We start from the raw sequence: 25,953 nt of genomic DNA, 5'->3' as shown, positions 1-25,953 counted from the left end.
CTAAATAAATCCATTGTTCTGCTTTCATACAACTCATAATCTTTAAGCTTTATGTAAATCCTTGAAATGAAAGGACCCTCTGATGTGTGCAGTACTACTGTCCAGGTATAAACGGAACGAGGCCCCTTTTTATTCATTTGTAGTCATTACTGACAAGAGTTGGAAAAAACTGATCTCCCCTTTTCATTATAAGAAACAAAGCTTGATACAACCACATGAACATGGGTGTTGTCATGCTGTTTGAGGTGCCTTAGGGTACCCCACCTGGCCTGCATTTGCAGTACAAGAAAACCACAAGGTGTCTCAGGTTCTGTGCCATATCTGCTAGCTCCATCTCACGTCAGGTACTGCAGTATATCTCATGTGGCACTGAATGCCTCTTACACAGGCAACTCCATCGTGCCAGTATTATTAACAGATACAAAATAAGAGCCGTGGATTTTTTTTTTTTTGACTTGTATTACAAGTGTTGCTTTGTGCAGAGATATATTGCAAGGTCAGAAAACAGGATTATATTCCTGTTACTTTAAAATAAATTTTAGCAGCAAAACATTTTTAAAGACCTCATTATAATAATCCATCAAACATTAAAATTAGGAAAATATTTTTTAATATTTTATGTAAGTAACTTCCTGAGCGAACATGTTTTTCATTACTTTTCATTACTTTCATAATAATGCATATTGCTATTAGTCATGATGTATGTTATGAAGTTCCTGTATCTTAAGTGAAAAGCCCACATCCTGTACTGGTTCAGGTTATTCTTAAGGCATCTGTTCACTGGATCTATGCAAAATACCTCTTTATCAATTGCACTGTGGTTTCTGACAAAGTGAGTCTGAGCTGCTTTTTATCGCTTACAGATGTTGAGCCTCCCATTCACTGTTGAGGCATAGAGGAATATTTTACCAAGATTAAAAAAAATAATAAAATGTTTAGCTGCTCTTCCCACTACTAAGGGAACCTTTTCTGTAACTAATCAGAGGACTTCAGTCTCCATGAATATTACTTTGGCACTTTTCCTCAGTTCTCAGTTCCTTCTCTCCCTCTTCCCTCCCACCTCTCCCAAAAGAAAACCATAAACAGCAGCACCAAAACCAGGCATGTGCAAACATCAGAAGAAAGCTCATAGACCTAGCATTTGTCAGCTTTTCCATACTGCTTAGATCTACACTATTCTGATTACTATAATCTCATTTAATGCAGACTTTACAGTAAGTGTCTTCAATGCATCATTTCTAGCAGGTATTTTGGATTAAGTAGTGCTCTGAATAAAAGTCATCCCTACTTAATCACTGTTCTTGTGCTTTTTAGTTTTGTTTCTGAACGTAAGTTGCTACTCCCCTGCTTCAGAATCTCTCCCTTTCAGAGCAAAACCAATAATTAACAACTGTAATTTGCCTTTGAATTTAACAACATGCATGTCTCCAGTGTTACAGAGAGGGAGAGAATAGGGATTCCCACTGAACCAGAGTCTGCGGACAGCAATGCCTATCCTCCAGCAGTTGTCATCTACATGGTGGATCCTTTTACCTACACCGCAGATGAAGAATCTGCCTCAACCAACTTCTGGCTGTTGAGTTTGATGAGATGCTACACGGAAATGTTGGATAACTTGCCTGAGAATATGAGGAATTCTTTCATTCTCCAGGTAACTCTACCTCACTTTGCATCTTCACACTGGAGAGTCATTCTGTCACAGCATGCTTTGTATATGTGAGCTATACTGAAGGAGACAAAATGCAAGATGATACATAAAATCTAGAAAGCAGTTACAATTACATTGTTGAAAGCACGTGGCTATATATATATAAATGTTTTTATTTTAATTAAGAGATTAATTTAAAGCAGCTACAGTATCCTTACAACAAATCTGTTGCATGGGTCTAGCAATCGCATATGCTAGATGCTTTCTGAAGAAGGATTTAACTTGCTATTTGGGTTGCCAATGCCAAGCAGAAAGTGTCCAGTTTCTCCTTTGATTACGTTATATGTTGAGTTGTTTGCTTTCTATATTCTCTCTGAATTATACTGTTTAATCCAGAAGAGGTATGTGAAACCAGACATTTAATGCATAATTTAACTAGTGTATTGTTATTATCTGCTTCTTAAAAATAACTTACCATGTATCTTGGCATATAATAATAATAATAATTACTTACTATGGAATTACTTAAGTATTGAATTTGTGTAGTCTGAAACAGAGCTTGGCCTATAGCCCAGACTTGCCTGCATTTGGCTATGCCTCTTTCACAGCAACCCAACCTATTAAATAACTAGGGGGAAGAACGGGAAGCCAGAGATTACAACCTATGCATGTGTGTATGCAGCATATGCAAGAAGCAACATGTGAATGATTTCTGAATGCCTTATTCTTGTGTGCTCAGCTTGGCTTAAATATATTTTAATTAAAAGATGAATTAGAAGCTATTTCAAGTGTATCAAATTGGTCTTGGAAAGCAGTTGTCGTTTTTGGTAGTCTTGACCTTTTGCTTAGTTGCCATTTTACCGTTCCCTGAAGTGATGTGGAAACTGTCACCAAAATACTTTAGGTTTGGGGATGAACTGAAAAGCAGTTTCACAATTGCAAATTGCGGTAGTCTGCAGGCAATTTACTTGATTCAGAACTGAAGATACTAAAATAATTGACAGCCAATGACATCACCATGTCTGAAAAACAAGAACACACAAACTGTATGCTGAAATTGTATCTTTATGTAAGATGACTAATGAATGGGCTTACGAATTTTTGATAAGTGCTGTTATTTTCTGGGTGCTTACTGTTCACTTCTCAAAATATGTGACATTTTGCAAGTCTAAGTCAAAATAGTAGACAATTTTCACTAAGGGATGTAGTTACCAGCACAATATTCTCACAGCTGTACACAGTCTATACAGATCTACATTTATTTCAAAATAAACCAAAACAAATTACGTTTACAGATTGATATGTAGAATAGAAGAGCCCAGGTCCTGAAATTCTCGGCTAAAGAAATTATCTTAACTAGAATATCAAACCGAAGTTCCAATGGTTCAAGCAAGAAATACAGAATAATAAAAGCTGTGTGATACTTAAGTTTTGTTTTGCTTTTACTACTTAAAATATTTTTAAAAAGAATCTTCTTGGGTTAGATACAGCATAAGTAGTTTGGATTGACGGTTTCTGCTCCAGTGATCTCACTGTTCAAAAGAAAAGCCGTTGTTTCCACAGCCATGTGTAGGACATTGTGCTTCTCAGCAGTACGTTAAAAATGAGTTTACGAGGATTTTATTCTGATTTTAAAGAGGATTTGAATTGAAAAGATTATTTTTGTTATGCCTTGTTTACTTCTGAAGGAATGTTATTCCATTTTTCCTTCATGTTCTTACTGTGCAGATGGGTCCTAGCCACCAATCCTCAGTGTTATAGGCAAACCTTATTATGGTTATGCTTCTTGCTGGTTGAACACGTACATTTAAGAATTTTGCTTCACATTGTTTTCTCAAACAAATAAAACTGAGCAGCAGCGTAAGTTTGCTGAGGTTCCACTGTTTACTACATTGAAAAGGAGAAGCAAGACTCTCAAACCACAAAAAACATTGCAATATCTTAATTCTGCTCTCTACAGTAGGTAAGATCATCACTGTAGTGCTGATTCCTATATGAACAGCAAGAAAATCTTGATTCTAACCACAGACTGTGGAAACAAACCTGCTGAAACACAAAATTCAGAATATCAAGGTTTTAGTAAAGACAGCCTGGAAATGAAGAGGTTGATCAGAATTTTATTTTATTTTTTAATTAAAGGTGATTGACTATGGGTTTTTGATTTTGGACTTTTTTTGTGTGTGTGTAGTTGATATAGTTTTTCATTCCATGATATTTAAATCATAGAAAGTAAAGTTTGTTTAGAATTTCTAGTAAGATCTGCTTGTCATCTATTATAGCCTGAATTTTGAGTACCATTCAGTTGCCCCTGTTAGAAGACTTTTCCGTTTACATTGGACTATAGAAGTCTTAGCTATCTCAGAGACTTTTCAACCTTAAATATTGTGATAATGGAATCAGCACTTTTGTATCGCAGACTGTAGTCAGCAAATAGTGCAGCCATTAATGCAAAAGGATAGCAGCCCTGATGGGAAACTACAGATACTGTAATGAAAATAATTGAATACAACATACAAAGTGTCATGGATGTTAAATGACTAATGAATGTGTGAATCTGGGTTGGTATTAATGAACAGCTCTTTGAAGATGTTCAATCATGTTTTGTTGTTTATGTGAATTATATAGATTGTGCCTTGCCAGTACATGCTGCAGACAATGAAGGATGAACAGGTTTTCTACATTCAGCACTTGAAGTCTTTGGCATTTTCAGTGTACTGCCAATGCAGAAGGCCACTGCCCACGCAGATTCACATCAAGTCTCTCACAGGCTTTGGGCCAGCTGCCAGCATTGAGATGACCCTCAAAAATCCAGAGGTTAGTATCAGTGTCAAGAAAATAAACATAAAATAAAAAGTAAGGAAAGCACTTTTAGGAGTATTCTTTCAAGATTATTTCAAGGTACAGAAAACAAAGATAATATAAAGGGAAAAGGTAAGATAATACTGAACAGAAAGTAGTAAGAAAAACGCCGGATTACTTGCTTTCAAAACACGTCAAACTTATGGTTTTGAATAAGAGTAAAAGGTCGAATTTAAGCTCAGAGTGAAAAAAGAGAAAATGTATGTTGTTATTTGGGATTCTGAGATATTTTAGATTTGTCTATAGTAGACCTACAAGAAAGTGTTTATGTCTAACTTGTATATATGCATATATATGAACTATATACATATATATGCATATATATGAAATAGGTTGCTGTGCATAATTATGTATGTTCTACTAATTCCCTGAGGTAATGGAGAAATCCCCCTACTTCAGTGGGCTTATCTTTCATCTGATTTTTTTAAACTGTAAATATTCAAGCCCTCTTTCTGGAATTTCAGGGATTTCAAAAGAAGAATAATCCATCCTACTTTCTGTGAATATTTTTCATTCTTTCAAAGATAACGATGACTGATTTATTTAATTTAATGAATCAACTAAACACTTAAACATTTACCTTGGGATCAAGATCTGCTTGTTAGGGTTTATAAAAGCCTAGTTTCAAAATAATCATAAAACCAAAATACCGGTATGTTACACTACTCATATAAAAGCAGAAGCTCTCACAGAAAATGTCTACAAGCAGCATCACCCCTGGCATATCTTCTCTGCATTCTGTCCTCGTCCTTCCCGCAGAAGGATATCTTTTCCACAGGATGAATTTTGCAGCAAGTGAGAATGGTTAAACTTCAGGGAAGTTAGGTATAAGGGGAAGAACAATAAAATTTCAAGACCCCTGCAAGCATCTTCCTCCCTTTAATGACCATCCCTATAGTGACGTAAGCAGAAATCTGCTTGCAGTTTTTTTTTTTCATTTCACAGTACAGCTATGAAAATACTATAACCTTTTTTCATGTGAGCTGATTAACTTGCAATTTGCATTTTGTGTTGAAATTCCTGAAGAGACAAAAGACAAAAACTGGGGGGTGAGGGGCTGTAAATGTTTTCATGAGCAGCTGCTCGCATTTAGCATAATTACGTTAGATTTCTGCTTTCTCTATTTTACATGCGTTTGCTATCAGTCTGCACCGCAGACTGCCAAACTTTTCCTGAAAATTTAGGAAAATAACCTATTTCTAAATTATTGTGTATATCTTGCCAGGCCAATAGTTCTTTCTTTGAAGAGGTGTTACAAAGACAGGTTTGGGGCCCATCATCTGGAAAGCAACTTTGCAGAAGACCTGGAGGCTCTGTTGTACAAGTTGAACATGAGCCAGCAATATGCCCTTGCAGCAAAGAAAGGCAACAGCACGCTGGGCTGCGTTAGGAAAGGTGCTGGCAGCTGAGCCAGGGAGGTGGTTTTTCCCCTCTTCTCACACTGGTGAGACCACACCTGTAGTACTGTGTCTGAAGCAAATCCAGCAAAGTGCCACAAAGATGGTTATGGGACGGGAGCATTTGACATGAGGAAAGGCTGAGAACTGGAGTGGTCCAACCAGGAGGGCTCTAATGGGAGCCTGATGGGAGAGAGTAAAGATGGAGACAGACTCTTCTCAGTGATATCTGGTGATAGGACAAGATGCAGTGAGCACACATTGATATACAGGAAATTCAGTTAAAATGAAAAAAATCCATGTTGTAGTGCTGACTGAACACTGGAAAAGGTTGCCCAGGCACTCTGACCGGATAAAGTCCTGGCTGACCTTACGTAATGGACCCTGCTGTGAGCAGGAGGGTGGGACAAGATGTTCAGACATCCCTTCTAGTCTCAGCCTTCTGTGATTTTATGAAGAAAAAAAAAAAAGAAAGATTTAATGACTTGCTCCTATCAGACTTAGCAGAACTGCATATGATATTCTTTACAATACTAATTTGCCTCTGCTTATCGTTTAATAGTATTAAATGGCCTTGATTTCTTACGATCTTCTACAAGTTGGTTTTCTGAGGGACTGGGGGGTGGCTTGTTTCTTAAAGATAAGCACTATAATGCATATAGAGGATCTTATTAATTAGCAGGCCAATGTTCAGTCGTTTCAAAGACCAGAGTATTTCTGAAATTAAACTGTGAGATAAGAGAGATGTAAAGCATTTCAAACATCATGGTTGATGTTCATGAAATTATGTTACACCTAATGCCTAGATAGAAATCTGTACGTGAAGTCTGAGCTCTGCCTTCGCCGCTTTATGTCCTTGGAACCTTACATTAGATCATGATGTCCATTGTTCTACAGTCAGTATGCGAAGAAGTGAGCAGATGCCATCAATTTTAGCAAAAGGATACATAGAAGTACAGGCTTAAGCTATTCCTTGTTTCAGAAATTGATAGCACCCTACACAGAAACTGTTTCATATCTTTGTTTCTCTGTATAAAAATAAATCTTTAGATGAATTTTGAAGTACATCAGTTTTAACTAGCAAAAATGATTTCTCTACATCCACCCACAAAGAGATACTTTTTCTAGTATCTCTTTTAACCATGAATGCCTTGAATTTATCTATTGTTTCAAATTCATAATTTTCTGTACTCACTGACAATCTATATTGTATGTTTCTTGCATGAAATAGTTTGTGATATGCCTGCTGATTATTGTGTTTACTTTATTGCAGAGACCCAGCCCAATCCAGCTATATTCACCTCCTTTCATATTGGCACCCATCAAAGACAAACAGACAGAGCTGGGAGAAACATTTGGAGAGGCCAGCCAGAAATACAACGTGCTTTTTGTTGGATATTGTTTGTCTCACGATCAGCGCTGGCTTCTGGCATCTTGCACTGATCTTCATGGTGAACTGTTGGAAACCTGCATAGTTAATATTGATTTACCAAACAGGTAGAAACCTTTAATTTTACATTAAATCTAGGTGTATAGTTGCTAACCCTCACTCGCATCCCTCGCTGTATTTGTTTCTTGCACCTCCTGTTCTAATCATATTTCCTGATGTGACCACGATAATGTTAACACTGATAACATTTCATTTGGCACTTATAAACTGCAGAGGGGAAAAGTTATTGTATTACATTTGTTTTACAAATGCTGCCTACACCTACAGATCTTACCTTCAAGTACAACTGGTATGCTGCTTATTGACACTTCTCACATACCATTGCAATGCTGGTACTGAAAGCAGACGTAATTTTTCTGCTTGCTAGTAAAACATTAGTTAGGCACTCCACAGAACTGTAAAAACTGCTATAAATGGGAAGCAGTAACAGATCTGAATGTTGTCCTTGGTTCTCTAAGTTTTTTTTTCCCCCCTAATCTCCAGGTCAAGGAGGAGCAAGTTGTCTGCACGTAAAATCGGCCTGCAGAAGCTGTGGGAATGGTGCATCGGCATCGTGCAGATGACATCGCTGCCCTGGAGAGTTGTAATCGGCCGCCTCGGTCGCCTCGGCCACGGGGAGTTAAAAGGTACACGGTGCCAAGCTGTCTTGCCTGGGGTTCTGCAACAGAGAGAGAGCCGTAGTCTGCAAGGCAGGATGATTTACAGGGTTGATCATGAACCTTTACAACCAGGAAATGTAGAATGCTAATCCTGCCCTGGCACTGGATTTGTGTATTGCTTTGTATAAGTCATTTGCTTCAGTCTGTCCTTGTTTTTGTACACTAGGCTTGACACCCCTCTTGCACATCTTGTAGTGTAGTATATATTAACAAGCCTGACCTTCAAACAAAATATTCTTGCAAATAAAATTACTGAATGAAAAAAGGTAACTTTTTTCTGTGGTACAAGAAACTAACTGATAATGGGCATTAGCCAGCAATAAGACTCCCTGTAGCCTGCAAAGGGGTCTGAAGATTTAGCATTCCTACCAGCTCAGTGGGAACAGAAATGGAGGATTGGAGTGATTGAGGATTAAATGCCTTAACTCAGTAAGGGTAGGAACTGCCTTGATTCACTTCAGCAGTGATTCCTCTCACTAAGATGCGTTCAGCAACTCCTCTCCAAGTTCTAGTGCTCTGCTCAGGTTTTGGTTGGTAACTGCAGAAAATGGTATTCTGAGAGGGTGGTCCAAGTCTTCTCACACCTCCTTAGTTGGAACATGAAGACAAATCATGATTCGAAGATGCTTCACGAGTGTTTGTCACTTTCTGTTAGTAAATGAAGGTGACGTTAATTCCTCTAGTTAGCTTATTGTAAGAGATTCTGTATTTCATGGAATTGGAAAAAAAAAAAAAAAAGAAAACGTGCACAACAAATAACAATTTAGTCTGAGAGCACAAGGAAATGCTCTGTGGGCAGGAGAGGTGGGGAAGCACCAGTTAAATGCCTTCTTCTATATAGTACATGCAGGGAAAAAGATATGTTGTCTGTCCTGGTAGGGGAATTCGTTATCCTTCACATACATGGGAGTTAAGCAGAACAAAGGCAGGAAGACAAATTTAGAATTCAACAAGCAACACCTTCCTTTATTATTTGAATGCCAGTTAAATGGCTAAATGTATTTTCTTGATTGTATATCTACACCTACACCACCAGTGAAAAATTTCTGATGAAACCTTCACTTTGTTTTATTTAGTGTATTGTATTCATAATGAGGCTTCACAAAATCTCTCTGACATTAAGGATGTGAATTCATGTCTATTTGCTTAGATTTCAAGTATTCCAATTATGCAGCATGTTAGATGAGAATGGATAGCCCTTTTCAAAAAAAGAATCAGCACAGTTCAGAAAAAGATTTGGATGTAAATAAAAACATTTCAAATAAGAATAAGAACGGTATGTTGCCCTGTTTCACATCTTGTATCTCATGGGTAAATGAAAGACTCATTTTTAAACTCATCATTTTGATTGATTTGTCAGAGTAATGCAGTTAGCTCATGGGAAAAAACAACAAGCTATCATTGCTTTGCAGTAATTGCTTCAAAGCACAGTTTGAAGAGTCATACAACTTTACATGGGGTAATAGTCCAGAATAGTCCAGTATTAAAGAAATAAGTGTTTATTCATAAAGTGTTACTAATATTCTGCTAATTTCAAGCAAATTCTGGATTTTTCACAACCCCATTACCTGTTCTGTCTAAACTTCTTCATTTCAGACTGGAGTATCCTCCTTGGGGAATGTTCCCTGCAGACAATCAGCAAACAGCTAAAGGAGGTGTGCCGCATGTGCGGCATCTCATCAGCAGACTCTCCTTCTATCCTCAGTGCCTGTTTAGTTGCCATGGAGCCACAAGGGTCATTTGTTGTCATGCCAGGTAAATTTTATCCAGCTATTTAAATTTTCTTCTTTTATCATACTTACCACATCAAAAGCAAATCAATTTTGGGAGACTCTAGAGCCCAAGAAGACTTGACTGGTCTGGTAGAAAATACGCAGAAAATACATTCTACAGTAGAAAATAGGTTGAGCCATCAGAATTCCCAAAAATATCAGGAAGAAGCGCTTTGTTGGGAGCGTTAACTCCTAGCAAAAGATTGCTTTCTGCCACTGTCAAACTGATGACCTTTTCCATGGGGAGGTTATGTTTTGAGGAAGACAAGTTCTCATCAGCTGAAGTCTGATGTGGTAGAAATCCTTAAGCAAAGAGGACTGCAAATGCTGCGAAAGTCTGTAATATGAAAGAGTTGGAGGTTGTGGATGTTGAGAGTAAGGATAAGCCTGCTTACCTTTTCATATGCTTTTTTTGTTTGTTGGTTTGTTTTAGAGAATTCTATTATAAACAGCAACCTATAGACTTAAGTTGAAGGTTTTTAAGTTTGAGGTTCTTCCATAATGGATTTTTTCCCTTCCCTAATTTGTTGTACACATACTTGTGTAGGTGATGAGAGATCTTTACAAACCTACTCTGTTTTTCAGTTTAGAAAGAAAAGATTACTATACGGAACAGAAGTAAATGAACTTAAAAATTGCTCACTAAGTTGAATAATTTTTCAAAAACCTTTCAAAAGTTTTTGTAACATGAGAAAGTAAATGGCAAGTTATACCTCCTTTAATGCCATCCAAAGTGGGGTGTTATTGCCTAATTTGGAGTTCTACCGATGTGCGTGTCCAAAATAAATTTGCCTTGCTCATTTAACAAGCAAATCAAGGGGCAGCAGAATGAAAGGAAAGGTGGGGCATTGTATGGGAATTCACATCGCTAAACATTATCTATATGACTTGTGATCTTAATTTCAGTCTTTTCTAGTAATTTATTCTTTTTAAGATAAGAACCTTTTAAACATTTTTATTAGCATGCAAACCCAGATCAGATGTTTAGAAATTTAATTGAACACAGAACATACATTTTGAAAACGATGCAAATTAATGTCTCTGCCATTGTTTCTGTTCTGGAAGATGCTGTCACTATGGGATCAGTGTTTGGCCGAAGTACTGCACTGAATCTGCAGTCATCTCAGCTGAATACACCTCAGGATGCCTCCTGTACACATATCCTGGTTTTCCCAACCTCTGCTACTATCCAGGTAGCACCTGCAAATTACCCCAATGAGGACGGATTCAGCCCTACTAATGGTAAGCAAGCACATATGTCTGGTGTGAGAGGTGAGGTACTTGCAAATGCTCAGTGGCCTATTTAGAATAGAAGCAAAGCCGTACTGGTTACTGGTAAGAACTGAATGGACCGGTCTTCTCCCATGAACCCTATGCCACCCTAATTTAATTTAAAGAGAACAACACCTACTTGCTGGTTAGAGGATAATATACTACATTTTTATGAACTTTGTTTTCAGATAATCCTACTGATTTATTCCCAAAGCAATATTGGCCGATTAATATGCAAAATGGCACAGACTATAAAATGCTTTTTCTCGTTGTGACTAACTTGTGACTTGGTCGGGTCTAACTGCTTTATGGGTTAATAAGGGTTTGCTTCATGCTCTGTAGTGTACAAAGGTTGTGAGGAGGGGAGGTGTTTGTTTTAGAATTTTAATCCTCATGCAAAAATAAGCAAAATAGATGGACCAACTTGATAGTTCTTACTATCAGCAGTGTGGTTTTCCTAGTATATTTAACCCTGTAATTTGTATCAGCAAGACTCTGCTTAATACTTTATATCAAGCATTTACTGGACTGTTTTGTCACAAGTCTTTAAAATGAGTATAAAATAATTTAAAGTAACTACAACCATTTACAATGAAAGTATGTCATTAAGAGGCAAGTTATGGTATAGAGAGGTAGAAAGGCACACTATTTTTAATGAAAGAGTCTGCTTTGATCTGTTCCTCCTGGAATTTCAGTGGGCCTCACAGAAGGGAAGTTACCCCTCTTAATACTTAAGCAGCTGTCCTTTCAAGGCCCCAGAATCCTGACTGAATGCTGTGCTGACAAATATTTAACCTGCATTAACCTGCCCTTTACTGCTCAGATGCTAATTAGAATCAGGTACAAGAACTGGCGTTTTCCAAAATGGTGTTAAATTTAATTTTCTTAACTGTGTTCTACTTAATGATTAAACTGCTTCCTATGCTATTAGCCATTTCATTTATGCTTTGGGGGCTAAGCAGAGCATGACATTAGTTCTGTTTTGTTTACTGAGGTTGTAGGACAGAAGTTAATAAACGGAGTTAATTCATTGCTTCTGCAATCTTGCTCTTCAGAAGATGAAAAACAACCACCTGCCTATTTCAACACTAGGACTTGAAGTTGAAATAAATTACTTCAAGACACACATTCTTTTCTGTTTCCATGTGAAGCAAGTTATTTTTCAAGAGAAATGATTTATTACACAGCACTTCCTGAACTATGTAGATACATACAACTCTTAAAGTCTCTGTGTTAATCTACTTGCAATTATAATTAATCCAGCTAATTCAGACAGCTCCCAATGTCCATTTTTGTCCCCTAAATTGTACTTTAAATGTCATTATTACTGCTTAAACATCTTTGCTGAAAAACCTGGATAAGGAAAAGACTTTTAAACTATATTGCGATGTTTATAATTTTCTACTCTGTGTTTCTAATGTCTTAGCTTTCCATCATGTAAATTACCCATATTATCATAACTTGTGTTCCAAATGACTGAGCAATGGAATGTACTTCTCATAGAATGCAAACGCATTTTCCCTGTATCTTTACTCCTTTCCCACATATTAACATATAGCAAATTAAAAGAACAAGTTATGATAATACAACTGTATTTAATTTCTGAGATGAAAGTGAAATGTTAAAAGCTGAGCTGTAGGAAATCCTGGTGCAGTATGTGAAATTATCATGAAAGTACATTGCATGTGAGTGAGGAGCAGACCTTGCTGCTCTTTTGCTGAGTAGTACTTGATTCTGTGAGCAGCTTCCTTGAAGTATCCCAGAGTATTGAGCAAATGTGCCAAAGTGCTGGTGTGTAGCCCTAGAAGTCTGAAAAGCAACACCTGCTGAGGGTAACATACATTGGCTTGTTAAATGTATTTCAGGTATTTTTTAATGGATTTCTCTGAACAGCTGTAGAGAGATGTAATTTTTTTCTGCTACAAAGTACAAGTTGGATTGTTATCAGGCTGGCATAACAGGGTTTTTCTTCCCTCTATGACCATTGTTAAAATACGCAATTTTAATAGATGTCTGCCAACTTTTCCTTCCAAGTCTGTGTGGTTGTAGTCAAAGGTACTAAGAAGGATTAAATGCTAAGATAGTAAAATGTTCATCACTGCTTTCATCTGTCTCAAGTGTATATTAAAAAAAAAAGGCACTGCCACTACATTTCAAAAATGTCAAGACAGAAACGAGTACAGCAAATTAAAATTGATTTTTTTTCATTCTTTTCAGATGATATGTTTGACCTCCCATTCCCAGATGACATGGACAATGACATTAGAATTTTAATAACAGGGAATCTTCACTCTTCACCAAATTCCTCCCCAGTTCCTTCCCCTGGATCCCCATCTGGCATTGGAGTGGGATCTCACTTCCAGCATAGTAGGGTAAGCACAATAACAGATATGCTACTTAAAACAGAAAAATACAAATCCCACAACAAAACCTTTTTTTACTGTTGATTTTGAAACAGTAATTCAACAGTAAGCAGAAATTAACGTTAAAAGTGAAGGGACTGGATAAATGCTATTGTAAAAGGTGCCTCTGCGTGACTATTTACACCTCCAACTTTAAAGTTAATTGTTACATACAAGATAATTGAGAGGAAGAGAGGAGGCTTTGCTTCTTGTTGCAGAGCCACATTTAATGACCCTGTGTAAATTTAATGTGTTCATCCATTTATCTGTGGAGGATCACATGGAATATCCCTGGCTCAAAGTGACAAGTCTTTGAGAGAAAAGAAGGCATGGCAGTTCTGATCATGTGAATTTCTAGGGAAGCAAGAAGGGAGATAATTCTCTTATTAATAAAACCCTATCAATTTAAACTCCACAGGTGCTGCATGTTTATGCAAATGTTGTTTTCTTAGTAGAAATTAGCCCAGAGCACATAGCGTTTGTAAGTTATTTTGTTTGAAGTGGCTTTTATAAAGCTAGTTCCAACACCAGTCGTTACTTAAAATGCAAATGATTTTTGGTAAATCAAGGTATTTTTTGAATCAGCTTTAGTTTGATGGAACTCTTACTCACGCATTTAGTTGTGTAAGAGAGTTAGTTGTACGTCTAGTTTTATTCTAGAAATGGTACATTTAAAGCAGTAGCATATTACTTCTTTTCTAAAAAACTCACTATTTTAATAATGAATAGGCCAACTTTTTATAAGAAATGGTTAAATCCATGCATTTAAAAGGTCTGTTTTAGTGCTCTGCAGTAATTTAAGAAACTGAGTCTCTATCTGTGATTATCACTGGTGGCTTGAAACAGTCAAGATAAATGATACTTCTGGTATAGAAGGAAGTACAAAAATACTTAGAGGTGTATGTGCAGCTAAGATATTTGACTGCAAATGATGCTGCTCATTCAGCCCCTGTACTAAAACAGCTAATTTTTCTAAATGTAAATATCTTCTTAAGAATTCTTACACCCTGAAAATGACTGATTTTCAAGGTTAAGAGATGTGTCAGTTTCACCACCGGAAGGAGAAAGTCATCCCTGTATTTTCTTTGTAACCTCAAACAAAATGCTTCAGTGGTCAGCTTAATGCAGTCTGTGAGTGAAAAATCACTTCTGCATTAGCCACAAAAATGCTAATACTGTATTTTGTGAATGCGGTACGCAACCACCTCACCTTTATGTTAACACTCCAACCCACTTGTCAAAGGGTAAATAATTGCACGTTTCTGTCTTTTGGTTATTTCGAACTGGTATGTGGGCAAATTAAAAGTTTTAAATTCAGTTACCAAACCCTCCAGCCATAAATCACAACTCAGCACTCATTACACTTTTCTCTCTTCTGTACCACTTTTAGAAAAATGCATTTACAAAACTTAATCTCAATGGAACTCCATCCAAGGGCCCTAAGAACAGCACTGAAAGGTTAATGACCAAAGAGCTTAGAGACCTGGACAAGCCATTTCTAGATGAACCTGTCATAGTAATTCAGTTTAACCATTAACAAGTGCCTAGTAATTGATGTGTAATTTTTGGTTTTAAAAAAGCAACAGCGTGTGATCATTACCTTGTGGGTCAGGGAAGGTCAAGCCTTCGTCCATGTAACCCATAATTGATTGCTGCAGCTTAGCAATGTAAGTCCTGACTGCTCAGCAGCCAGTTTCAAGGTCTGCTGTTTGGCTTTCCAAGCGCCTACAGCCAGGTGAGCTGCAATCTTCTGCAGGCTTTACGGACTGTTTAACTTCCTCTGATTCCTGTTCAAGATACTACTGTTGGAGAAAGACCTGCTTCAGGGGCTAGCATTGAAGGCTTGGTGATTAAGCCAGTTTCTTTCAGTGAAATCTGTTTTACCTATTGACTTAAAAGATGTATATGGGTTAAATAGCCTAAGTTATGGATTAAATGAATTAAATTTACCCTCTATGAACTAAAAAGTGAAAGCAAAATAATATTTTCTTTAAAAAAGTAATATACTCTAGAATGGAATGTCAGTAACCTTTTCTGATACCTAAGGAGATACTTGTAGGTATGGTATTGTGGTCCGTCATATACAAGGCTTTAGAGAGGGAGAGAGAGAGACAGGATGAGGAAAACAAGCTCACACCCAAATGTTCCTGTACAACAGCCTCAGATACGGAAGGTTCATCTGTCTTGGTTTTAGTCTGCAGAAATAAAATCACAGACATATATCCTGACAAGCAGCGACCCCAAATTTGATGAAATTAATTTTAAAGCCTCTTATAAAATTGTTTAAAACTCTCCTCTCCTAATAACTTTGGTCCTCATATAAGAACAGAAGTGACTAATGCTACAGAAATGCAGTATACAAATAAATAAGAATAGAAACAAATGCAGGACAGCAGCTTCTTTTTTCCTCACGCTTCACCTCTGCTTGGTAGTCCAAATACAAGGCATAGTTTCCTCTGCCCAAGGTATTCTCACAGCAAATAGTAAATGTAGCATTTTTTTTTTTTCTAAGCTATCAATGTAACTAGCTAAAAGAGGAAACACAATGAAGTTAATGAAGATGAAAGTCTTCTTTTTTCTTCCATGTTTGAGTGGAAGAACAGCTGTATTTGGAAAGATTGTCAATTCAAGCAGATATTTTTTTCCAGGTATGGGAAAATTCTGTGAAGCTATATAAACTTCGTGAGGCTATATAAAGTTAAATTCAACACCGCTCTACTCTGCACATACCCATGAAAAGCTATTCAGATTCATAGCCAGAGCCCTGTACCTTTAAGTTACTCTGTAGCATCAAACTCCACACTGAATCACCTTGGTTCAGGAGGCTGATGTTGCTGTTAGAGGTACCTAAGGTGATTCTGCAACACCAGCCTGGAGAACCCAACTAAGGAAGTGATTAGACATCTTTGACTAAGATTCACAAATGACTGAAGGATAGCTCATTAATAGCAAGACACAACTGGATCAAAGACTGAGTGATTAGTAAAAAGAAAAAGAAAAAAAAAAAAAAGAATGTTACTGAGGGGGATGTAATAACATAAAGCAACAAATGTACCTTTAAATGTTCTTTCAGAGCCAAGGTGAACGTCTCCTTTCCAGAGAAGCCCCTGAAGAACTGAAGCAGCAACCTCTTGCTCTCGGATACTTCGTATCAACTGCCAAAGCTGAGAATCTTCCACAGTGGTTCTGGTCATCCTGTCCTCAGGCACAAAACCAGTGTCCCCTCTTCCTGAAGGTCTGTCTTGGTAGCCTTCCACAGGGGAAAGGGAGGAAGAATTGTATTTAAACCATATAAATTTCCTTTGAAAATGGTCGGTTTGTGTGTTACTTCTACTGACAGTACTGAGAACGGCAGAATTACAATTGTAGGTTTAAATTTGCTTAAGATAACTGGCTAATAGAACTTACTCTCCTCTATTTCTAAAGCCATTACCTGAAAATGGAATAGCTTGGCAGCTTCTAAGTACAGATTCATCAGAGCTGTATCCACTGTTACGGAAATGTCCCAATTTTCATTTTCTAAATTTCAGTTAACCTAAGCCAGGAGGGATGTATCTCCTATTCTGCCATAATCCAGTTATGATACAGAGATTAAAAGCTAGAAAGGGGAGTAGCACTTCCATATAGAGCACTTAGTGTCCATTTCCCTAGTTGTAAAAGTTGCATGGTATAGTCTGCATTGTCAGTGCATCTGATACCTGCTGATCCAGAAGATTGCTATTTCTTGCAAGAGGTATTGGTATCATTCTTGCAAGAGCTGAATTGCTTCAGCTAGAGATTCGCCAACCTCTGTAGAGTGACATGCAGCTTCTTATTGCAGTGATGCCAACTAATGAGGATGAAAAAGGACGGTGAAAAATCAGCCTTGAGTAGTGTCATGTAAATACTTGAGCAAGCAACATAAAAACTAATTAAGATAGTACCACTTTCTTTATCTATTCCCATGTTAATTAACAAATGCTAAACATTTTTGCAAGTCTCCTAGCTAAACTCTCTCATCCATGTCTATCAGGCAATTATCAGAGTAAAGGTGTTTGATATTTCTCAGTTCTTTCCTCATGCAAAAAAGCCATTTAAGAATGTCCCTTGCAGTCGGCAAGGCAGGCTTTATATTCAGTAAAGCATCTTCACCAGCAAAGTACTAAAGTACTCAGATATATGAGATCACCTGCCTACTTCTTTACACCCTCTACATTTTCATGGAGACATTTCCCAGAAGCATGTGCTTTGATCTAAACCTATGGAATGGAGATCTCAAAATAATGTGAAAAATAAGGCACCATATTTTTGGAGCTAGAGATAAGTTTTATCCTAAACTTAGAACTACCTTTTTTTGTGAATGAATAATATGAAGACTCTGTTTCAGTTCCAGCATTAAAAACGCTGTCAGAAGAGCTCCAGGCAACCTCATGAATTCCTTCCATAAGCTTATACTAGATTTGCTCTAGAGAGGAGCCACCACCCTTCCCCCTACTCCCCCTCAGCCGAACACAATTGCTCTCTCAGATCTAGGCTGAATTAAATGTTTAATTTGACTTGGAACATACTGTTTTGGTTTGGACAATTTTTAATAAAAGCAAGGGGCTGAATTCATGCAGTAACTTGTACGCTGTTCAGAGAGCAGGTGGTGCCTGCCGCCTTTATGCTGCACAGTGCTGCAATTAGGAAACTTGTATGGCATGTGAGACATACAGATTCGAGTCATCTCTGTCTGATTTGGATTAAGTATTTTTGAGTTGAAGTATTTCACCTCTACAGTGCATGCCGTAACTGGAGGAGTATAAATTAGAGGTTTTGCCTCAGCAGGCTGTGTGGCCTATTAGGCTATCCACTTGAAAGGCTTATATGGTTGGCTCTACCCCTGGCACATCATCAATATGAAATCCCTTTCCTGCTCCTGCGTAAAGTTATGCACAAAACTCACTCCAGAAAACAGATGAGAGCTATTCAGAAAGCACGGAGCAGGACAAAGGCTGCACTAAGTGTTCTGGTTGGACATCTCACTCTGATGGGTCTGGTACTCTGTGGTGGGTCTCCTATGGGGAGAGTCTGAAGAATTAGAATGCTTTGTTTCGTTTGGTATTTTACTAACAGTGACATATGCCAAGCGTTTTACCTTATTCTTCCATGACTAAAACTAAGAATAGAATTCAGCATGCTTTTTAAAGATCCTTGATTCCTGTCAAAAAGCATGTTTTTTATATTCAAAGATGTGGTCAGTATAGAACTTCAAAATACACTTGTTTATGGTGGATTCAACAAAGAATCGCTAACTTTCCATCAGAGACAATTCAGAATATATTTGTTCACTGTGAATCTTCATAAGTACTTGCTATATGAAGAATTACATTGTTTGTGTTTTTGTTTTTTTTTTTGCTTTCACAGGCCTCATTGCATCATCATATCTCTGTAGCACAGACAGATGAGCTACTACCTGCCAGAAATTCTCAGCGAGTTCCTCACCCCCTTGACTCTAAAACTACATCAGATGTCTTGAGGTAATGTCTTTTAGGTTTCATAGTGCTTCCATAAGGCTATGGGAACTCTGGAATGAAATTTCAGAGGGACTTTTTCTTGGGTGTATCAACAGTTTACATCTCTGTTATGCTCTACACCTAAACGAAACAAAACAAAAAATATATATAGCTCCTGTGACTACCAAAGAGCAGGACTTGGAGAGTTACTTCATCAATTTTTCATACTACTCTGCAAAGCTATGAAAAGCGATGACTTGTGCCTTATAAAGTGGACTCCTTGGTTTGCCTCCCAAAGAGCATTCAGTTTAGCTGGCAGTCTAATCTGGCCTGTGTAAATAATCATTTTTACTCACCAAACCAAACGGAATTATCAAAGGAAATAGAGGTACTCTGCTGATACCCGCTATCTTAGCAGTTGGGGTATAAAGGGGACACTTCCCAAATCAATAGCATTGTGTATCTATCCTGTTGTAGAAGATAACTTGAGGACTGGTTTGCTCTATGCCACCTGTTGGAGACTGAAAGTAGATCTGTTTTATGACATAGTATGTAGGGTGGAACGCACCAGTGCGCAAACATGTAAATTTCTACCAAGTAGAGAGTATTGGCAGAAAACACGAAAAACAATCTCCTTAACTCAATTTGGTGGTGTTATGTACCATTCTAGAACTGAATTTGAGTCCTCTTAGAGAGAGGATTGAGCTATCGCATCTTCACATTGAGTAAAAGGATGGTGGTCTTGGAGATAAACAGGGAAAGAAGGAGACAAAACAGACACATGTTAAGACATAAGAAATTCAAATCAGACATAAGGAAAAATGTTTTTTACAAAAATTGTGATCAAATACCGGAACATTTCCCAGAGAGGCTGTGGAACCTCCATCCCGAGAGGTGTTCAAGATTCAAGGTTTCTAATACAGTAGTGGATTAAACTTGTAGAGGTGCCTTCCAGTGTAAATTAATCTATGATTCTGTAATCTCTGCTGTGCAATGGGGAAGGGCCTGGATTCAAACAGCATGGACCCAGTTCAAATAAGCTAAAAACAAAAATTACCCCCATGCCCTAAGGCACACACTCTTTGCTCAGTTTCCTACTTTGCCAATACCACAAGCATCAATAGTCAGGCTGTCCTCACCACATGGCACCACCAGAACAAATCAGAGAGAAGTTGAAGTAAATCTTTTAGAAAAAATGAACAGTAAAATTCCAATTTCATTTTCTCTGCATTTCTCTTCCACAGGTTTGTTTTGGAGCAGTATAATGCACTGTCCTGGCTTACGTGTAACCCTGCCACTCAGGATCGCAGCTCCTGCCTTCCTGTCCACTTTGTGGTGCTCACCCAGCTGTACAATGCCATCATGAATATACTCTAATAGATAGAAAAGCACTTGTTCTTCTGGCTTATTCTCCCCTCAACCTGAGAAACGTGCCACAGTCTGCAAAGATCACAATTTTGCTTCTCTTCAGACCAGTCCTGTGCTGTGCTTCTGTTCCTCCAAAAGCACATGTGAATTCTGCAGTGTTGAAAAGTAAAACACCCATTAACATCTCTGGCAGCTTCAGTCCAATTTCTGGGAACATCCAAGAACAGTGAACACAGAGTAACCTCAAGCCAGTGTTAGTTTGGTGGCCCAGTAACTACTGGTCAGTCTGTGTTTTTTTGTTTTTTTGTTTTTTTTTTTTAATATTATTTTATTTTTTTAAGGAAGACTACAGTATCTTTTTGGATTAAGAACTCTGCTAAACAGCTATAAGCAGTTTCAGCCCTGCGAGTAAATACACCTTGTAGTGACCAGTTTGGGTTGTCCAAAAGCTAATTGTTGTTTGATCATCGTAAACTGGGACTAGGCAGGAAAAAAACAAACATGCAGTTGTGGTCTCGTATAAATATTGCAGTTTTCTGTCTACCTGGAGTTCCTGTCAGAGTGGATTGGGATGAATGCATGCATTTGTTACCTGTCCATGTAGATATGAATGGTCTGGAGATATTTTATTTATTTTTAGGTTTGGGGAGGGGAGGGATTAAATTATAAAGGACCAGGAACAGTTGAATATCTTAAAAATCCAGCTCCGTTCCACTCACTGTAGGGTTATTTATCTACATACCTCTCACTCTTCTGACCTAGAAATCAAAATGAAGCTAATAACAATCAAAATTTCAAGTTGGGAAGAGGAGCGTATCCTGGTGAGGATGTGCCTGTATTTTAAGGAATTCTCACCTGCATTTAGCCTGGTTAAAGCAAGAAAAGGCCAGTGTTTAATGAAGGATAACACTACCTAGTGGAAGAAGAGTAACTGAGAGGTAGGGAGGAAAAATACTTTAAAGCCCAATGTAAGGGCAAATGGAAAGTGGTAAATTAATCTATTGTAGAGCTATGATTGAAATATATTTCCAATAAATTTAGTGATACTAGAAAACTATTTACTGAAACCCAAGTCGCCCTTTAATTCTGGGCAGACTCGTCCATGTACATATCCAAAAATATGGTTTTTGTTTACACTAAATCAGTTACAAATCTGGTGTATTTTTTCTGACTATAGGAATATTATTTCAAAGAAATAATTTTTAAAAATTATATCATTAAATTAGTACTTGAAGTTATACCACTGTGGTGGAAAAGTTACTTTGTTTAGTAAAATGATTGCCATTTCAAAGGTTAATGGCTAATTGAAGTATTTTTATGACTCCTTCATTCCAGGCTTCAAGGGGTTTATATTTAAACTCCATTTTCTAATGTTGTTGCACTGTGCAGCAGGCATGGACTGCCTTATATGAGGGGTCGGGCACTTTGATCAGGCTGTGTGACCTAGTTATCTATCTGTGGAGAAAAACCTACAAATTTTAAAGTTCTTCCAAAAGACTTTCATGTTCTGGTTAAAAAAAATGAAAATTCTATGATTTTAAAAAGTATTTTTCTTGAGATAATGTAACATTTAAAACAAATTATATAAAAATAAGAATTGCGTGTGTAATGAGAAGGTGAAGTCAGAGAAGTAACCTGTAAATGGATTATCTCATTCTCTGCACCAAACCTCCCATGTGGGTATCTTCTTTGCAATGTATAGGTTTAAAAAAAAAAAAAAAAATCTGATATCAAACCATTTGTATCTAATGTGTACAGTGTAAAATTGACTTTAAAAATATTGCAGTACTATTTTTTCTTAATCAGAAAAGAAAATTCTCAAGGCCTTTTGAAGAGCATAAAAAAATGAAGATTGTAAACTTGTATAAAAAATTTAACTTGGGGAGGAAAAATGTAAAGTAGACATTTGTAATCTTTTACCATTTGGGGGTTATTTGTTCCCAGGATCATCTGAACCTTGATTATTATTTTGTTTGTTCTTTTTAAATGGGCCATTTTTATCCAGGGGCATTTCTTCCCCAGAAACCTGGTTCTAAGCAAAAATTAAAAATAAAAAAGGGCAGCAAGGAGTAGTTTTCATCTGGTGTCTTTTATTTAATTTTTTTTAAGTTAAGAGAAGCTGGTGACATATTTATACGTTTTTGTGCAAAATAAATGAATGGCAATAGATTTTAAAGAAAAATCTTATGTACTTCAGTGTGAAAAGTTCTGTATAATATTTCCCTTAAATATGCATTATTTTACTTGTGAGTTTTTTACTGAATTAATCTGAAATGTACAAGCCCTGGCTTTCCTACAGAGTGAAGAAAGTTATTTTATTTTTTTTTTTATTTCTAACTTTGGAAATTCATGCCTAAATCGGAATTATTATTACAGTTGTTTGAGCTAAAGGGAGAGGGAGGGGGGGTGGGGAATGTCCAGCATGCTTGTATGTATATTTCAGAACCTTTTTTAAATGTAAAAGCTGTACATTTCTGGGGAGTTCTGAATTTCCTTTTTTTTTTTTTTTTTTTTTTCTCTGAGCATTTTGCAGTGAGCTTCTTTTATATATAGCCGACAATTTGAAAGAAAACAAAAAAAAATGTGAAGTTCATTTTAAATCTACAGTATATCGCTGGTACAATACACTAAAAAAGACTTTGATAAAAAGAAACAATAATAATAAAGACCTCCATTTTAAATGTCATTCATATATACCTTGTGGATGAGAGCTATATACTTTTACACACTTTTTTAGATGAATAAATTATTGAATTACTGAAACAATTGGTGGAGTTTTATTCTTACGAGTACTTTCTTAACTCTGAAGTTTTAGCATTCCTAGTGAAGAAGGGCTTGCATTACAAGGTATAGATTCCACGTGATGTGAATGGAACTGAAATTCATTTTAAAGTTTCTTTAATATTTATTTACTTTAGAACTACAGCTGCCTTCCATGAATTAACTCGGTGCCTGCTTGCCTTTTAGATTTGCTGCATGTTGATAAAGCTATGGCTTTGTCAGATGCCCTTTCACAGCACTAAGGCTTATTTTAATTTTAAAGTTCACAGTGCAACAGTACTTTTCTTTAAGATTGCTATCATGCAAAATAGAATAGTGATTCTATTTAGAATTATGCCTTTGGTAGAAGGAAATTGGTGCCACTGCTGTTAATGTTGAGATGAAGAGATTTAAAATTCTGCCAAATGGGGTGGGTGGAAGCAACCTTGGGTAATGTGGTGACACAGCAGCAGTAGCTGCTTTGTGTTAGCAACATTAATCACAGGAGCTTCACCAATTACAGATGAAATTTCTCTGTATGCACCAGGTAAGTCTGTAATGGGAGATTTTAATGGCACATCAAAGTCTTGAAGCTCCTTCCCCCTGTAGCAGGATTACAGATAAGATAACTGAAGTGCAGTCAGCCCCAGACAAGAGGAATACAAAACCAGATTTGCCACTTGAGGTTGCTCACAGAAGCTGTACAATCTCCATCCTGGAGGTGCTGAAGTCTCAGCTGGACATGTCCCTGAGCAACATGATCTAATTATACCTGGGATTTGTTTGGACGGTTAGTCTTCAGCAGCTCCCTTCCAAACTAAGACATTCTGTACTTAGCAGGTTCCTTTCTAAACACAGAAGTGCAAAATTTGACAAACAACTAGACCCAAGCCCTTTCCCAGTGCTACACTTCAAGAAGTTTGTATATAAAATGTGAGGTCTATTTTGCATCATCTCCTGTACGAACAGTTCTGGAAAAAAATAATCTTCAGATAACACATTTTTCTGTACTTAGATGACAAACCCGTGGCCTTGCTAATTACTTTTTAAATATCATATCCTGTGCTTTACTCTTAAATAAGAGAAAAACAAAAGCAATCTGCAACCTGCCCCCTAGTTTCTTGCCAGGTCTCACTACACCATCAATTAGCCTGTACAGCTGATGGGAGCTGTCTATTTACAGCAGCAATGAATGTCAAAATCAGATGAGCTAGCTTCTGCAGACTCATAATGCTTTTAAAACCAGCCTTGTAGTTCTTGCAAAGCATACTTCAGCAACTCACTTTCTATTAAGACAAACTGAGCCCACGTTCACAGCTCTTGTGACTGCATCGAGGAATTGCCACTCGGTTTCAGGGCTGTTTTAATGACCAGTTGGGATTTCCTTGGTAGTTGCAGTTTCTAGCCTACATTAATTTTTTTTATACAAAAACAGTCCCATAGACTTCTAGTTGTTTTAATCTTTTACACTTAGAAATTTTTGTCTTTTAGTTCTCTTTACTATTGGTAAATTCTTAAAAAATTACATTGAGTTCACATGCATATGCTCTTAGAGAAAGTTATACTTCCACTGAGTGCTGTAACTAGAAGGAGTTACTGCAGAGCAGTATTTTTTAAATGGAGTCTACTTTGTGGCTAATTCATTGGCTTTAGAAAAAAAAAAAAAAAATTACCAATCTAGTATGCTGTTCCCTGAGGACCACAAGGAAGAATTGAATAAAAACATTAATCTCAGCTGGTTTGTAACAATAAGGTAATATTTCTAACAAATGGATATGTTACTGTGGTGATGGATTCTTTAATACCAATGCAGAAAAGCTTTCTAAAGATTAGGCTGAAATTAATTTTTTCCCTAACTGCCATTTCTATTTTTAGTAAAATATCACAGCCACTTGAAAACAGTTTCAGCACATGTAGAAAGCATTGGAAGTCATGAAAGTAAACAATGAGGTTTATGTTCAGTCTCACCATTTTCAGTGGAAATGGAAACAGCCCTGAGATCCCCAAACAGGAAGTCTTTGGTCTTTAGCAACAAAGCTGTATTTATAGAATTATGCTGCTTCCACTTCCCTATTTTGAAACTGAACCTCAACACTGTAACAAATGTTTACGTCGGCTTATTTTATGCTTAGCTGACTATTTGCCTACCTGCCCAGCAGCAGTCCCATAAGGTTTTCCAGAGGATATATAAACCTCAGTGCTATTTTAACAAAATCTGAAATACTCTTCAAAATGATGGAACATGAAGATGGCCACTTCTCTGACAGGCCAGCTCTGGACGAACAGCGTGTCCCTGGCTGCCACTGGCTGCCACCAAACTTACCACCTTTCCTCCAGCCGGGGTTAGGAGACCCTTTGATGCACGCTGGCTCTCGCTGAGGTTCAAAGTGGGGACTTGGCAGCCAACAGGCAGGCTGATCAAGTGATAAGAATAAACAATATAGCTTATGTAAGTGATAGAAATATGAATTATGCTTTATATCTGTATAAGCATTACCTTTTTTTTTTTTTCTCCTTATTAGAACCCTTTTGAAATCATGACACTATTATAGGAGAAAAAAAAATCAAACATGAAACTGGTTAGCTCCAAGGCCCCTTGTAGAAAGCAAGCAGGGAAACTTACATCCAGAACTTCCTACACAGTCGTTCAACAAGGACGATGTACCTTCTGTTGTCCTGCAACAAGAACCAGGGGAAACTCCTGCTAGCCTTTGTCTTGCTTCAGTGTGAGCCTGTAACATCCAGAGACTGCTTTACACAGAGGGTTACCATTACCAGGCTCTAGCCTCTGCTGTTAATACCTTCTCCACCCCCAGAAAAAGTCTCCTTTTGTAGTTGTTATGGTACCCACCCTCCCATGAGCAGGTTTCTGTCCTATACACAGGCACCTTT

At 37.3% G+C, this 25,953-nt stretch overlaps 1 protein-coding gene across 2 annotated transcripts in view; it reads left to right on the top strand.

Annotated features, from left to right (window-relative positions):
• Nucleotides 1–23,055, top strand: part of MED13L (mediator complex subunit 13L) — a 191,737-nt gene extending 168,682 nt beyond the window's left edge. For both annotated transcript variants that reach the window (XM_084297308.1, XM_084297307.1), the window contains 10 exons: nucleotides 1,432–1,651; nucleotides 4,274–4,462; nucleotides 7,178–7,401; nucleotides 7,838–7,980; nucleotides 9,610–9,768; nucleotides 10,851–11,027; nucleotides 13,275–13,429; nucleotides 16,533–16,694; nucleotides 18,845–18,957; nucleotides 20,178–23,055. In XM_084297308.1, coding sequence (XP_084153434.1) covers nucleotides 1,432–1,651; nucleotides 4,274–4,462; nucleotides 7,178–7,401; nucleotides 7,838–7,980; nucleotides 9,610–9,768; nucleotides 10,851–11,027; nucleotides 13,275–13,429; nucleotides 16,533–16,694; nucleotides 18,845–18,957; nucleotides 20,178–20,310 — 1,675 coding nt within the window. In that variant the 3' untranslated portion in view covers nucleotides 20,311–23,055. The remainder of the gene's footprint in view (nucleotides 1–1,431; nucleotides 1,652–4,273; nucleotides 4,463–7,177; nucleotides 7,402–7,837; nucleotides 7,981–9,609; nucleotides 9,769–10,850; nucleotides 11,028–13,274; nucleotides 13,430–16,532; nucleotides 16,695–18,844; nucleotides 18,958–20,177) is intronic.
• Nucleotides 23,056–25,953: the final 2,898 nt, after the last annotated feature.

This window comes from Netta rufina (assembly GCF_964035555.1).
Source record: "Netta rufina genome assembly, chromosome: 17".
Taxonomy (NCBI): Eukaryota; Metazoa; Chordata; class Aves; order Anseriformes; family Anatidae; genus Netta; species Netta rufina.
This window is presented reverse-complemented; position numbering and strand designations above follow the sequence as displayed.